Below are 13,844 nucleotides of genomic sequence, written 5' to 3' on the forward strand. Positions count from 1 at the left end.
CTCCATGATTTTAGCCCAGTGAAACCCACTTTGGACTTCAGAGCTCCAAAACTGTAAGATAATAAATTTTCACTGTTTTAATCTATTAAATTTATAGTAACTTGTTACAGCAGTAATGTCAAACTAATACAGACCCCTAAAGTTGGCTGGAACTCAGACAGTAATGCTACTAAGCTATCCCCTTCACCTGTCATGTGGGACAAATAATAGTAATGTGTTAAGTGTGTAGGGCTCAGCAGCAGGCAGACATGGGTTCAGATATCGCCCTTATTGTATTTATTCAGGAATTCAATAAATATTTCTTAAGCATCACTGTGTGTGGACATCTTGCTTAACACTAGGAATATTAAAGTGAGGAAAACACATTTACTAGCTATGTAAATGTGAGGAAGTCACTTAATTCCTATGAGCCCCAATCTCCTTATCTGAAACAATGTACTTCTCCCTTAAAGTTGCTTGACTATGCAATACATGTGAACTGCTTTATCACAGTTCTTGATAAATAGTAGCTATTGTTAAGTCTTCCTTCCTCTTGTTCTATAATACAGGGGGGCAATAGTACAGGATATGAAGACTTTAAAAGTTGATCAACAAAGACACTCCCACTGGCACACATCCTTAAGAAAAGATGATCTTCCTTAGGCTTGCTTGCTTGCCCTCCCTCCCCACAACCACCACCACTAATAGGCTTTAGCTAAGAGAAGAAACTTCTGTAGTCCACAGCACACTGGCACACCATCAAACACAGAGTAAAACTCACAGACTTAAAGGTGTCTTCCTTACAGCTGTTCATATACCTCATGATACCCTTAGCCCCCAAATCTGGCCTCTCTGACATGCAACTTAGTGTGCATCTAATGTAAGTCACTCATATTGGATGGGACTTTTAGTCTTGATACAGACCCTTAGGTTAGCTGATTCCAGGTGAGTTTGGAAATAGAGATGCAATGGGTATGTTCTTGGGTAAGACAGTTCTATGATGCCAGGTCAAAAGAGACAGGAGAGAAAACCCGTGAAGGGTCACCTCACTACTCAACTTTGGTCCATGGTACTGCCTAGAGCAACAGCTCTGGACATAGGATTGGTTCACTATTGGAAGCAAGTCCAAGCTGGAGGATTTTCTTGAACCATCAACAAACTTTGCTCATTTAGAATTTAGGTACTCATTTTTAAAGTTTGGTTATTTTTTCATGCGAGAGGCCCAGGACTGGGGACTCAGCAGACAAGGGATACAACACTAGCAATGGTAAATTTCTCATTGTTTCTGTTCTCTTGTGGATCCAAATTTGGTTCCTTTTCATGCCCTACTCTTTTATGAATATGCCTCTTGAGTTTAACTTTTATAAAACTCTCAATTTCCTGTTTTAACTATAGCACAAACATCCTTTGTTCTCCCACTTCCCTCTTCAGGACTGACTTCTGTTCTTTGCCTACCCCACTCCCTGGTAGATAGACCTTTCCAGGCAGGGCCGTTGCTGAGGAAGCTCTTGCTCTTGCTGAGATAAGAGTAGAACAGCATCTATCTCTGCCATCCCCTCCTTTTTTTGATTGTGAGTAATGAGACTCCAAGTGCTGAGGCACAGAAAATCTCATCTCCAATCCACACATTCATTTCCAGGCTTTCTGGCAATGAGCAATCTTATGACCTTTCCCTAGAGGCCCCTGGTCTCTAGCCAGTGCTTGACCTGAATATGTTTTTCCAGATCAGGCAATGACCTTCTCATCCACAAAGTTGAATGCTTCTGCAAAGATGAATTTTTCCAGTTCCTTTAGAATATGGGCTGTTTCTCAGAAAATATTTCCATGAAAATCTCTTGCTATCACTGGGGCAGGTTTAATTTCTAGTTTACTGATACAGGTGAGTCTGAGGGCAAGACTTGCTAGAGCTGCAAAGCTAAAAGGTTACAAACTCTTAGTATTCCTTTGCCCTAAACCCCTGTGGTAAGCAGGTTTTCTTATTCAAACACCTCCCAGAGAGGAGCTCCAAGACTACTGATTCTAAACAACCCCAGCAATCTTTCCCACAGAATGAGGTGCAGATGCCACCCAACCCCCATTTGACCTTCCCCCACAAAGCTCTCAAACACACAGGTAGCCTGTCATCTTTGGTGAGTCCTAGGTGGCAAAGTTCGTGAACCTCCTTTGGCAACTAGACAATGACCTCACCACAAATTCTGATCCCTTGTGACACTAGGATCTCTGTGACTATAACCTGGTCCTGATTAGGGGCTTAAAAATTCAGCTACAAAGAATGATTTGTTGAGAGAACTAGAGGGGTAATTCAGATATTCTCCTGTTCCATGTGACACTCTTAAACAAAAGGATACAATGGATTAATTTTCTAAGATGTAGTCAAAAGTTGTTTCTCAGGATAGAGTTTTCAGGGACCACACTATATCACTCTAGTGTAGTTGGCACATTAAAGGGATCAAGAGAATCGAAAAAACTATAACCAGGCTCCATTTTCTAAACCTGCATTGGCCTGTGTCTCTGCATCTGTGGGATTTGAAGGAAACTGCAGCATAAGGGAACAGTTCTTGCTGCTCTTTCCCCCTCTCTATGTGTGTCATCAAAATGTGTGTCCAGGAGCATAAATCTGAGCCACCATTTAATAGTTTTCAGGAGATAGATGGTCTCCATTTGGTGCCACGGTTATGGAAGAAATGCTTTTATTATATACCATGGCCCCAGCCCTGACTGTATTCTGTCCAAGGCTTCTAACCCTGGAAAAACTGTACAAAGAAAATGAGAGTGATGCAGGAAATGCAAGGTACATAGGGAAAGAACTATCTCAGGAGCTATTTATTATACAGATACGTTTAATTTTAGAAAAACCAGGATATCTCAATCCCAGTCTTTTATTTACATGACCAATGAAAGCACTCCATGTTTGTATAAATATGTCAAAATATACTATCATGTATATCTAAGAACAAATAAAATCTAAGAAAGAAAGAAAGAAATCACAGGGGATTTTTAACACAATGCCTTGACCACATGGTCATTCAATAAAGTTTTCTCCCCATTAAAAACAACAAGAACAAAACAGTATTCCTCTAAGAAGGAGATGAAGAAAGTCACAAATGGATGGAGTCAAAAAGAACTTAGGCTCTTGGCTTCTCCTAGGTACTGTATGCTAAGTCCACTTCCCCCATCATACTTGGTTCCTCCCTCCAGACCAGTCCAGAACAAATTCTTTGTTCATTATAAACGACATACAGAACTTCAAGAAATATAATGAGCTCCACACCCTCAGGAAAATGAAATTGCATCTTACAAGGACTAGCTTTCCCCGACTAGAGATTTCTAAGCTGAGTTGGCACTCCTGGGCTGTCAGATGGAAGGTGAGAGTGGAGGACACTGACAGGAGGGAGCTGCCCCACTCACAAAATCCCTGTTCTCATTTTTTTTTTCCAAATAAGGATATGTACACACCTCCTAGGACCGTCATTGCCATGACAACAGCAGAAGTCTAGGGTGAGCAGGTTAGTGGAACAGCATGCTTTCTAAATTTTCCAACAAGGCCTGAGGCTGCACTCACTCATGAGATGGAAAAATTCATGTTGACAGGGCTCCTAAATGGACTCCAAAAATCTTAAGGAACATGGTTTCATTCTGGGGAAAAATCAGAGATGGAGTCTCCACGGAGTCTCTCCTTGGGGAGTTGGTTTTGTCAGAAAGGCAGGAATCCCGAAGACAAATAAGAACATGAGCCCCTATAAAACTAGGGCACATAAACTGAATAAAAAAGATGTAGAATACTAGGGAAAAAGCAATCCCCCATGGAAACACGGAGGTGGTGAAAAGAATTTTTTCTATAATAACAGAGCTTTCTGACAGAGACTACTCTGAACAAGCTGGATCTAGATTTTGAAGTTCAAGGGTAGACTTATCCATTGAGGAAAAAAACCATAAAAATAGTTATTATTTACTCACATTTATTGTTCTCCAGGATCTATAATATGTGATTATTATACCATTTAATTCTTATAAGAACCTTATGAGGTAGATACCCCTCTTATCCCCATTTTATGGAGGAAGAAACTGAGACTAGAAAAGTTAGGTAAGGGTTCCAGAAACGTACAACTACTGAGTGGCAGAGCAAGTATTCAAAGGAAGGTCATTCTGACTCTGGAGTTCTAGCTCTCAGCAATTAATTATCTCTCTGTGTGGGAAAGGTCCCTGCTTCCCACAAGAACCATAAACAGATGCCTTCCTTGCAGTTTCTGAGCCTCCAAAGATACTTGGCAACACCAGGAATATGTACTCTCGACAAATTTTTAAACTTTAAGGTACACCAGGGTCACATGAATGGGTTGTTTGAACAGTTTGCTGAGAGTTTCTGATTTGGTAAGTCCAGGGTAGGGTTTGAGAATTTGCATTTTTAACAAGTTCTAGAAATATCTAGTACCATCAATAGATGGTACTTCTGCTCTGGAAACTATACTTTGAGAATCACTGTCTAGTCACTCCAAACTAAGGTTCTCTAAGCCTCAATGCCTTAGTAGCCTCTCCTACCTAATTAATCTTTCACTGTTGAGTCCCAGATTCTCTGGGGCCTTGATCCATAGACAATAATATTATCTTTGGCAGCTATGTGCTTTGGGATTCCCTGAACACTTGAAAATAGAGAGTACACTTGTCCCTTGGTATCCATTGGGGATGAGTTCCGGGACCCTCATGGACACCCAAATCCGCAGATGTTAAAGTCCCTTTTATAAAACAGTGTAGTATTTGCATATGACCTATACACACCCACCTGTGTACTTTAAGTCATCTCTAGATGACTTTTAATGCCTAATACAATGTAAATTCTATGTAAATAGTTGTTATAGTCTATTATTTGGAAATAATGATAAGAAAACAATATCTGTACATGTCCAGTAGAGATGCAATTTTTTTCCACAAATTTTCCAACTGTGGTTGGATGTGGAGCCTGAAGATATGGATGGCTGACTCTATCTCCCACTCTAAAAGTAACTTACTATTGCCTTAGGTAAGCTGCAAGATCCCAGTAGAAAGATAGAAAAAGGTAGAAAAAGGACCCTGGAAAAACTAGCAGGAAATAGCAAAGCTGCTGCTGGCCCACTGTAGCCAGACCAGTTCCCTGGCAGGCAAGGACCATCTTTTTATAACCTCACAGGATTCTCTCTAGGAACTAATCACAAGAGAGCATTCATTAAAATCTCTTCAGGTTATTCACATTCAGAAAGTTAAAAAGAGTTATAAAGGGAGTGACTAGCCTGTTAATACTCCTGCCCTCAAATGCATCCCTCCACCTGAAGAAGAGTCTGTAGCTGTATTCTGTGCATTCCCTGTTTAGTTAATTTTCTTCCTCTGCTCAGTCTCATGAGAAGCTGAAAAGAAATAAGGGAACCCATGATCCAGGTCTGCTCACACAAGAAATAAGCCTGGAGAAAGGGGTCAGTAATCAGGATTAACCAGCTTAATGCCTGACGTGTTCATCCTGCAGAAAACATCACCTGGTAATGCCTCCACTGATCCCTCCAGACTATGGCATCTTTATCCCAAGCTTTTACGGAATGTAAAAATAAATGAACAGTTTAGTCATGAAGCAAAAGAATGAAAGGAGGAAAAAGCAACTTAAAGAAATACACATGAATGAGTACTCGAGCAAAAGAAGGCTCCACCCTCTTTACACATATAGCCACAGCCGTCACAAGTATTGGTATGAAAAGAGTAAAGAGTGACTGGTCATGGGAAGGATTCAGGCACAAGTGTAAGGATGCCATTTAGAAGCAACTGCACCCTCACTATGAAGTACTAAGGACAAAAGAACCCTTGAAAGGCAGGCTAGGATTAATAATGGAAACAACCATGTTTGGGGAGCATTTTCCTTTTATTTAGGCAACAACTAATAAATCTTCTTCATTTCATCTCCAGAGGGTTGCTGAGGGGTAAATGGACTGCATAGATGTCAGGAAGATCCAGACTACCTCAGATGGCCTGTATCGGGGTCTACAAATCAGAACTACTGAATTCTGGCCATCAAGTTATTAATTAAGGCCATATCATACATTGCACAAAAGTATTGCAGAAAAAAAGAGTAAGAAGATTAGATATTTGTTAATGCTATATGTCAATCACTATGTTCAGCCTTTTTTCTTCTTTTGGTTCTCATGGCAAAAAAACAAAGTAGGTGCTCTTCTTATCACAATCAATTTAAACAAAGGATAATTAAGAAAATGTGAATTTAAGCAATTCGTCTATGCTCACTTAGCAAATAAGTTTGGAATTGGAATTCAATTCAGATCTGACACTAAATCATACTCTTAATCTTTAAGCCATATTCCCTCCAAACAGCACAGAACCTATTTTGAGTCCTGAAATTGAAAAGTATCAAAGGACAGGGCAAAAGGCAGAGGAAAACCCTTTTAACTTCATATTGTTGATGCAGAAACATGTTGAAATGTATGGCTAGGTCATCATCTAGTAAACAGAAGACTTGACCTCTAGCCAGCACATTTCATGAGGCCTGGGACTTATGCATCAGAACCGAGTAGGAAAGGGAAGCAATGGAGACCCATTCCCTATCTTCTGTCAAAAACACCTTTTGAATCTGAAGGAGAAACTTGGGACAGGTGTATGAAATGATCAATAGACAGTTCCTATGTCGTATTTGCCTAGGAATATACACCAGCCAGCCTCATGAATGAGAGGTAGAACATATGCAAAATTAGTTCCTGCCTCAACAGACTGACCTACAGTGCCTCTATGAGAAAAAGAATAATGCTGAAATGAAAGTAAGGTAGCAAGGCATGATTTCATGTAGTTGTTATGATTGAAAAGGCTCTCCTTTTCCTGATGTCTCCATATCCTGTAACATTTGGTCGTCTCAAACTACTTTCTTCTCCATCACTTCTTCACTCCATATTGGCATTGGGGTTGCAGATTCGGTCAATGAACTATTTATGTTCTCCTTGCCATCTGGCAGTATTAGCTCTCTAATAAATTGCTTCAAAACTTATGCATTTTTTTTTGACAAAACTGACTTTCAGTTGAATTGTGCAACATTCATAAATAGCAAATGCTGGTTGATTAAAATCAATGAAAGCCCTTTCAGTTGCCAGTAAAAATAGTCCCTTAGCTACACAAGTTATTTAGCTTAATCATTTGAAAGGCACCTGATTATCTTTGGAAAGAATTTTTTACATATGCATTCTTATATCATTTGTTATGTACATTTATAAATGTGTATATATATATATATGTACATATTTGAATTTGTATGGACTCTTGCAAGACAGTTGTGCTATGAATATAAGTCCTAGTTATATACACTTGGATTTGGAGCTAGACAAATTTGGGTTTGAATCCTATCTTTGCTACTTACAAGCTCTGTGAACTTGGGTACATTTCATAACCTCTCTGTGTCTCCAGTGTTTTTTAATTAAAACAGATAAAATAAATTCCTTGCAAGATTTTCATGAGGAATAAATCAGACTAAACATGTCATGTACTTGGCACAGTGTCTAGGCATATTATGGCTTGATAATTAGTAACTACTATCATCACTGTGATGGTTTATTAATAGAAGATTATGATAGACAAATTTAACAAAAAGAAACAGGTATCTACTGTTGCTGAAAACACAGGCTCTGGGGTTGGACTCACCCTGGTTTAATTTTGTCTTCGTTACTTATTAATTCTGTCACCTTGGAGATGTAACTTAAATCTAAAGAAACCTTGATCTCCTCATTTGTAAATTGGGGGTAGTAATAATTTGTTATAAGGAATAAATGAGAGTAATTCACATAATGGGTTATCACCATGATGGTCATAGAATAAATAATGAAAATTCACTACAATCATTAGCTAGATTATAATAATTATTATTAGTTGGATAATTTAGTCTCTGCCAACCCATAATCCCACCTTTCTGAAAAGAGCCACAGGGATGGGCCTCCAAAGTCATATTTTTATTTTATGACACTGCCTTAGTGATTGGGTAAGAATAAGGAAATATGAGTTTATAAGCAATTTTTCTTTATTTACTAAATCATTAAGTGTTTTACTTAATGTGGCAGGATCTCTTTTCTGAAAGTTTAGTTTAGGAACCAGTCCCCATTGATCCTCTAAATGAAAAAATTGAGGTGGTCATGTTTGGCAATGTGAATGCCAAGGTAATAAAATTTAATCTGCAGGAGGATATGGCTGTTTAGGGAGAAGCAGATCTGGCATCTGGCATCTCTTCTCTATATGGCTAGGATGGCCTATGCATTTGAAAGGCATCAGATCATTTTTTGAAAAATCTCATAACACATACACATACACACATACCCTTACCCTCACACTATGTTTTTAACTCTTAACAAATATTAAGTATAAAATCAAAATAATTATGTAGAAAAAAAGAAAGAACCAAAAGGGAACCATCAAAATTCTTAATCTTACAAAATAGGTCATTTGATTGATTTCCAGAAGCCAAACATGAACAGAGAGATCCCAGCCTTTTACCTGGTGTTGCACTGGATACTGTTGGCCACTGCTGATCAGGCCCTCCTGGACCAGCCCGTAGAATGCCAGCCTCCTCCAGGTGCACAGAGCTGAATAAACATATGGACCAAATATATGTTAGATATGTTAGATTATAAATGCCTTTCTAGTTCTCCTTCCACCCTTTGAAATCACATCTATGAAGGCAGGGCTGTAGCTAACACCCTCTGCTCAAGCTTGAACTGCAGCAGTTATTGCTGAGCAGCCACCTTACTTAAACGGCAGAAACATCACTGACTTACTTCCTGTTGTACCACACTGCCAATAAACATGTTCTATCTTTATGGGAATTTTGGTTTTCATTAATGCCACGTGGTGTTCACTAAATCTAACAGGAGACTCACTGGATGGCTATTGGTATTTTAACATCTTAATGCTGAAGCAGATGAGGAGAGATTGTTCTCAAAAGCTCCAATCCTCTCTTATAGGTTCTCTTGTTTCTGGGATCTCTATAGTAAAGAGGAAAAAATACTAAAATTATTTGCTGATAACTGCAGTATTAACAGTTTGTCTGAAGCAGAAAGAGAACAAAAACTGCCCAAGGGAAGAGAGAACATTGCATTTATGTATGTCACTGCTAATGCATATTAGACCTTCAAATATGTGTGGATGAATGAAGGAAGGAAGGAATAGACAGGATCTTAAGGGTCAATAGTCAACTAAACTCTCACCAAAATGAGAGGACACATTTCTTAACTAGACATTTGTTTATCTTGCAAATTAAATTACTAAAACAAAACTTACTGGCTGAGAGGTTATGTGAGGCAACGGATCAGGCAAACTTTATTATGAGGAAAGGAAACTAATTTCAAGACTCTATTACTCTTACTTCAAACAACATATCTAGTGTAAATTTACTCAATAAGCTCTGATCTTCACCTTCAACTACTATTCCCTTTATCTTCAACCTGGAATTTTCTTTTTTTCCAAATATTAATTTTCAGATGTTTTGGGAGCCTACCAACAAATTATATGGACTCAATCAAATTCATAAAGATGTAACCATCCCGGAACCAGTTCAGCTCAAAGCAGTATTTTCTTCTTCTTCTTCTTCTTCTTCTTTTTTTTTTTTTTTTTTTTTGGTGTGTGTGTGGTGCTGGGAATTGAACCCAGGGCCTTATACATGTGAGACAAGCACTCTACCAACTGAGCTATATCCCCAACCCCAGAATTTTCAAAAGAGCAGTTACATGATATTTGAGGCTGGAAAGGTCAAGAGTTCAAACACATGTATTGAAAAAGATGAGTATTATTTAAATTTACAACTCTAATATATGTTCAATGTCCTACACTCTGAGAAAACAAATAGCATTTTAGTTTCAATTTTTATTTTATTTCTCATCTTATTTAAATCTTATAATATCTAAATTGAAATTTGAATAGGAGCACATTTGACTTTTTTCACTTGAAAATAAAACAAGGAAGTGATATGTTTTAATATTTTATTTTAAATGTAGTTTTTAGGGTGCATCTCATAGTTTTGGTACTTTTCAAGCAAAGCACTAATTCAATTTCAAGATAAACATCTGGTACTTTAAACATGTTTTTACCTATTGCATGGTTCCACCAATAGCTCAGATACAGACAAAAGCATAAGTTGAATTCTTTAGTATAAAGAATTCCTTCTGCTACTTAGTGTTCTGTAATCTGCATGACTGTTTCTGGCCTCAAATTATAATCCAGATTCCAATATGACATCTCACCAAGTCAACTACCAATCTTTTGTCCTTCCTTGATTGCTTCTGATTCAGAAATAGCACCCACTAATAATGATTTTTGCTCATTTATAATGCTTGAGAGGGTGTTAATTTATTTTAATTTAATGTATTCTTAATTGGCTAAGACTAATTTTTCATTAACTCTACACATACTCCGTAAGCTCTCTCTTTAAACATGGGTCTAAATTTGGTGACGATTCGATTAACATTTGCCCAGGTATTTTGAGGGGCTTAAGTTTGAAGTTTCATTTCTTCTTTAAGATTAAATTCTTTGGGTAATAGTGATCATTAACTTCTTGTTCCTTCCCATTTGGTTTCCAAAGATACTCACAAATAATGAATATTTTATTTGACCCCACGGCATGATATTAGATCAGCTCCGGGAAAAATGGTAGTTAATCAATTACTGTCAAAAAGACAAAGTAGAAAAAGCAAAATTATATTCAATCTGAGTCTTAGAGTAATGCTATTACTCTAGGTTAATTTAAAACAAGCTAGATTTGATCTCCAGATATTCAATAAAGGCCCTACACATGGCTTATCCTCTGAAAAGCTCAGGCTATTGATGACAATAAGATAGCAAAAAGATGAAGAAGATACTAACAGAGGTGAACATTAACAAGAATAGCAATTAATTTTTTGTTTGTTTGTTTTTTGTTTTTTTTTTTTTTGTCCTGGGGATTGAACCCAGGGCCACTTAAAGCACTGAGTCACATCCCCAGCCCTTTTTTCTTGCTAAGTTGCTTAGGGCCTCTCTAAGTTGCTGAGTCTGGCTTTGAACTTAGGATCGTCAGCCTCCTGAGCCACTGGAATTACAGACATATGCTGCTGCACCCAGTTAGCAATTAATTGTTGTGGTTAATAGGATATAATAGTCAGTGTGAGATAGAAAAACAAGATAGATGTGCATTTACATTGCCTAATATACTCAAGTCTGAAAACATCAATATTATATTTTTAAAGTGAGGAACAGAAAGAGTAGGTAAAAAGGGATGAAAAAAGTTGAAATTACTTCCTTATAGAAATTATAAAAATTTTAATTGACACATCCTTGTAGAAATTTTGGTGAAAGTACACAGAAACTTGTCTGTGTGATTTTACAGAAGATTCTTATTTCCCAGAACTTGAGAACAATTTAGCATTGACCACTTCTCTGTTTTAAGAAATAGACCAGGAAACAAAAATGACTGTATTCCCCTGAGAGAGCATCTAATGGCTCCTAGTTTTTATTGTCTGTTTTATTTTTATAGTGCTTCAGTTAGAACCCAGACCCTTTTTTTCCCTCCAAGGGGCCTGGGATTCAAACTGAAGCCCTTGTGCATGGTAGGCAAGTACTCTCCAAGAGGAGCTATCTCTTCAGCTCCAAAACCCAGACCCTTGATGCATGCTAGGCAAGTGCCCTTCCACTGAGACTATATCCTCAGTCCAGTTGTTCAGTCTCTTCAGCTGCTTCTGGCTTATGCTGTTTATCTGAATCATACCCAGTTAACATTACTCCTGAGTGAAGGAAGGAGGGAAATACATACCTGTGCATGCCAGCTCTCAGGGAGGCAGAGTAACGCCAGTCAGGGTTGGGCTGTCGTGGCTGCAAAATCATAAAGGGAGTTTTCTGTTAAAATGGCAAAACAATTATTCTCCAACATTTGCTATTAGTTGATGAGTTGTTCCCTTAAATATTTTCAGACATCTAAACAAAAGTACTGAAAGAATCATTTCATGTGGAACTCTAGGATGATATGTATGTGTGTGTGTGTGTGTGTGTGTGTGTGTGTGTAGAGAGAGAGAGAGAGAGAGAACACTAAATAGCTCACAGGCTGAATGCCATGAAAAACCAGATTTACTAAAGTTATGAGTGCTCTCTTTGGCTTTGCCTTGCCCAATAAAGGTCTGTGTTCCTAAAACACTAAAGAAAGGAAAGGGATCTGTCTTTAGGCAGGAAATGTTTTCATTGCTTTTGCCCTCAAATGACCCATTAGGACCACATCCTCAATTTGGCATTCTAGCAATAACAACCATACAAGTTCTGCTAGTCTGGCTGGACTGCAGAGGACTGCAATCTGCTGCTGGATTTGCAGACTGCAGCATGTTTGACCCAGGACGGATGTGCCCAGTCATAATACCAGCAACTGATAAAAGCCAATTCTACTGACTACAGAGGAATACTAGAGAGAGGAAAACAAACCACCATGGCAGAGTTTGACCTTGTTTTGCTACCTAAATCCTATTCATAAAATTGTGCTTGTTCCTCTGAGTGCTCTGTCTCCTCACTCAATTACTTTGCTTAACAGGGAGTAGCTGAAATCTAAGAAGATCCCCTCACTCATTTTGCACCACATGTGTAATGAGATTTGTCCCCCTCTGTCTACAATCTGCCAAGTGGAGGGGACAAAGAATAAAATATGGGCACCTGATGACTACCAAGAAGAAGCTACCAAGAATCACTGTGGACAAAATCCGTCACTATTTTATATCAATTAACCCATATTTTATTATAAAAAACTTGTGATGGACATTCCTCTAGATATTTTTCTTCATGAACAGAGATTAAAGAGCCCTGTCACTGAATACTGAGGTCTAGTTGAATGGAAACATGAGGGAATGGAGGTTGTATTTTATATTTTCCTTGAGTTATAATTAACATATCTTATAGACAAAAGTCAAATAGTTTGTACACTATTTCAAAATGTCAATAATTCTTGTTCCTTTCCTTCTTACAATTAGGGGATGCAAAATATTTCCTAAACACACCTCTTCATAACACCCAGAGGAGAAGTGATGAGCATCTCGACTTTCCACCAGATTTGGAAATGGCTAGATTGGGGTATTCAGAAAATGAGGCAAAGTCAAGGTCCAGAAAAAGTTACAACTCTGGGATTATCTCAAAGGTCCCCCCATAACCAGTCTCCCTCTCTGATCCTCTTCCACTCTGCTGGTAAGATATGGATATGCAGACAGCTTCATCTTTGATTTTCAAATTCATAAAATGCTAGGAATATTCCATATAAAATAGCATAAAACTATCCACAGACCAGATGAAAGGGGTTCTGATACTCTACCAATAAAGTTAGAAGCAACAAAAGAGAAAGTACTTGCAAACCATTTTATAAACATGAAAATATAACTGAAATACTTTTTATTAATTGTCATCACCATATCATCCCTTAATATTGGCAGCACTAGAGTTAGCTTTTCAGCTGAGAGAACCTTCCTTCAAGAGAGCCCTTGACATCTGTTGAGTAAATGTTGCCAATTTCTTTTATGATTGGATAACATTCATGATGAAAATTGCTGCAACTTGATCTTTGGAATGAAATCACCAACTTCATTTTACTGAAAGGCATAGTTCTATCAGGATTGAATGGGAACTGAGTTCATTATACAATCTCACTTCCTCCATGATACATTTAATTTGTCATGCTGCTATTTTCTACAGTAGTCCATCAGCAACAACATGTTTCTCAGATTCATTTGTGAGAATCATAGTTATGAGACTTCTTATGGCAGTGAGATCAGACAAGAAAAAGGAAAAGAGAAAGTAATTAATATGTTTTAAGTAGCTATATGATATTTAGACAATGGGATAAGCACTCACACATACATGTAAGTATC

At 37.9% G+C, this 13,844-nt stretch overlaps 1 protein-coding gene across 1 annotated transcript in view; it reads right to left on the reverse strand.

The window, feature by feature from the left end:
- Window positions 1-13,844, reverse strand: part of LOC306664320 (uncharacterized protein) — a 241,121-nt gene that overhangs the window by 19,674 nt on the left and 207,603 nt on the right. Inside the window, exons 7-8 of the mRNA XM_079145153.1 lie at window positions 11,762-11,820; window positions 8,479-8,567 (exon numbers count right to left, since the gene is read on the reverse strand). Coding sequence (XP_079001279.1) covers window positions 8,479-8,567; window positions 11,762-11,820 — 148 coding nt within the window. The remainder of the gene's footprint in view (window positions 1-8,478; window positions 8,568-11,761; window positions 11,821-13,844) is intronic.

Source organism: Sciurus vulgaris (genome assembly GCF_902686455.1).
Source record: "Sciurus vulgaris genome assembly, chromosome: 6".
Lineage (NCBI taxonomy): Eukaryota > Metazoa > Chordata > Mammalia > Rodentia > Sciuridae > Sciurus > Sciurus vulgaris.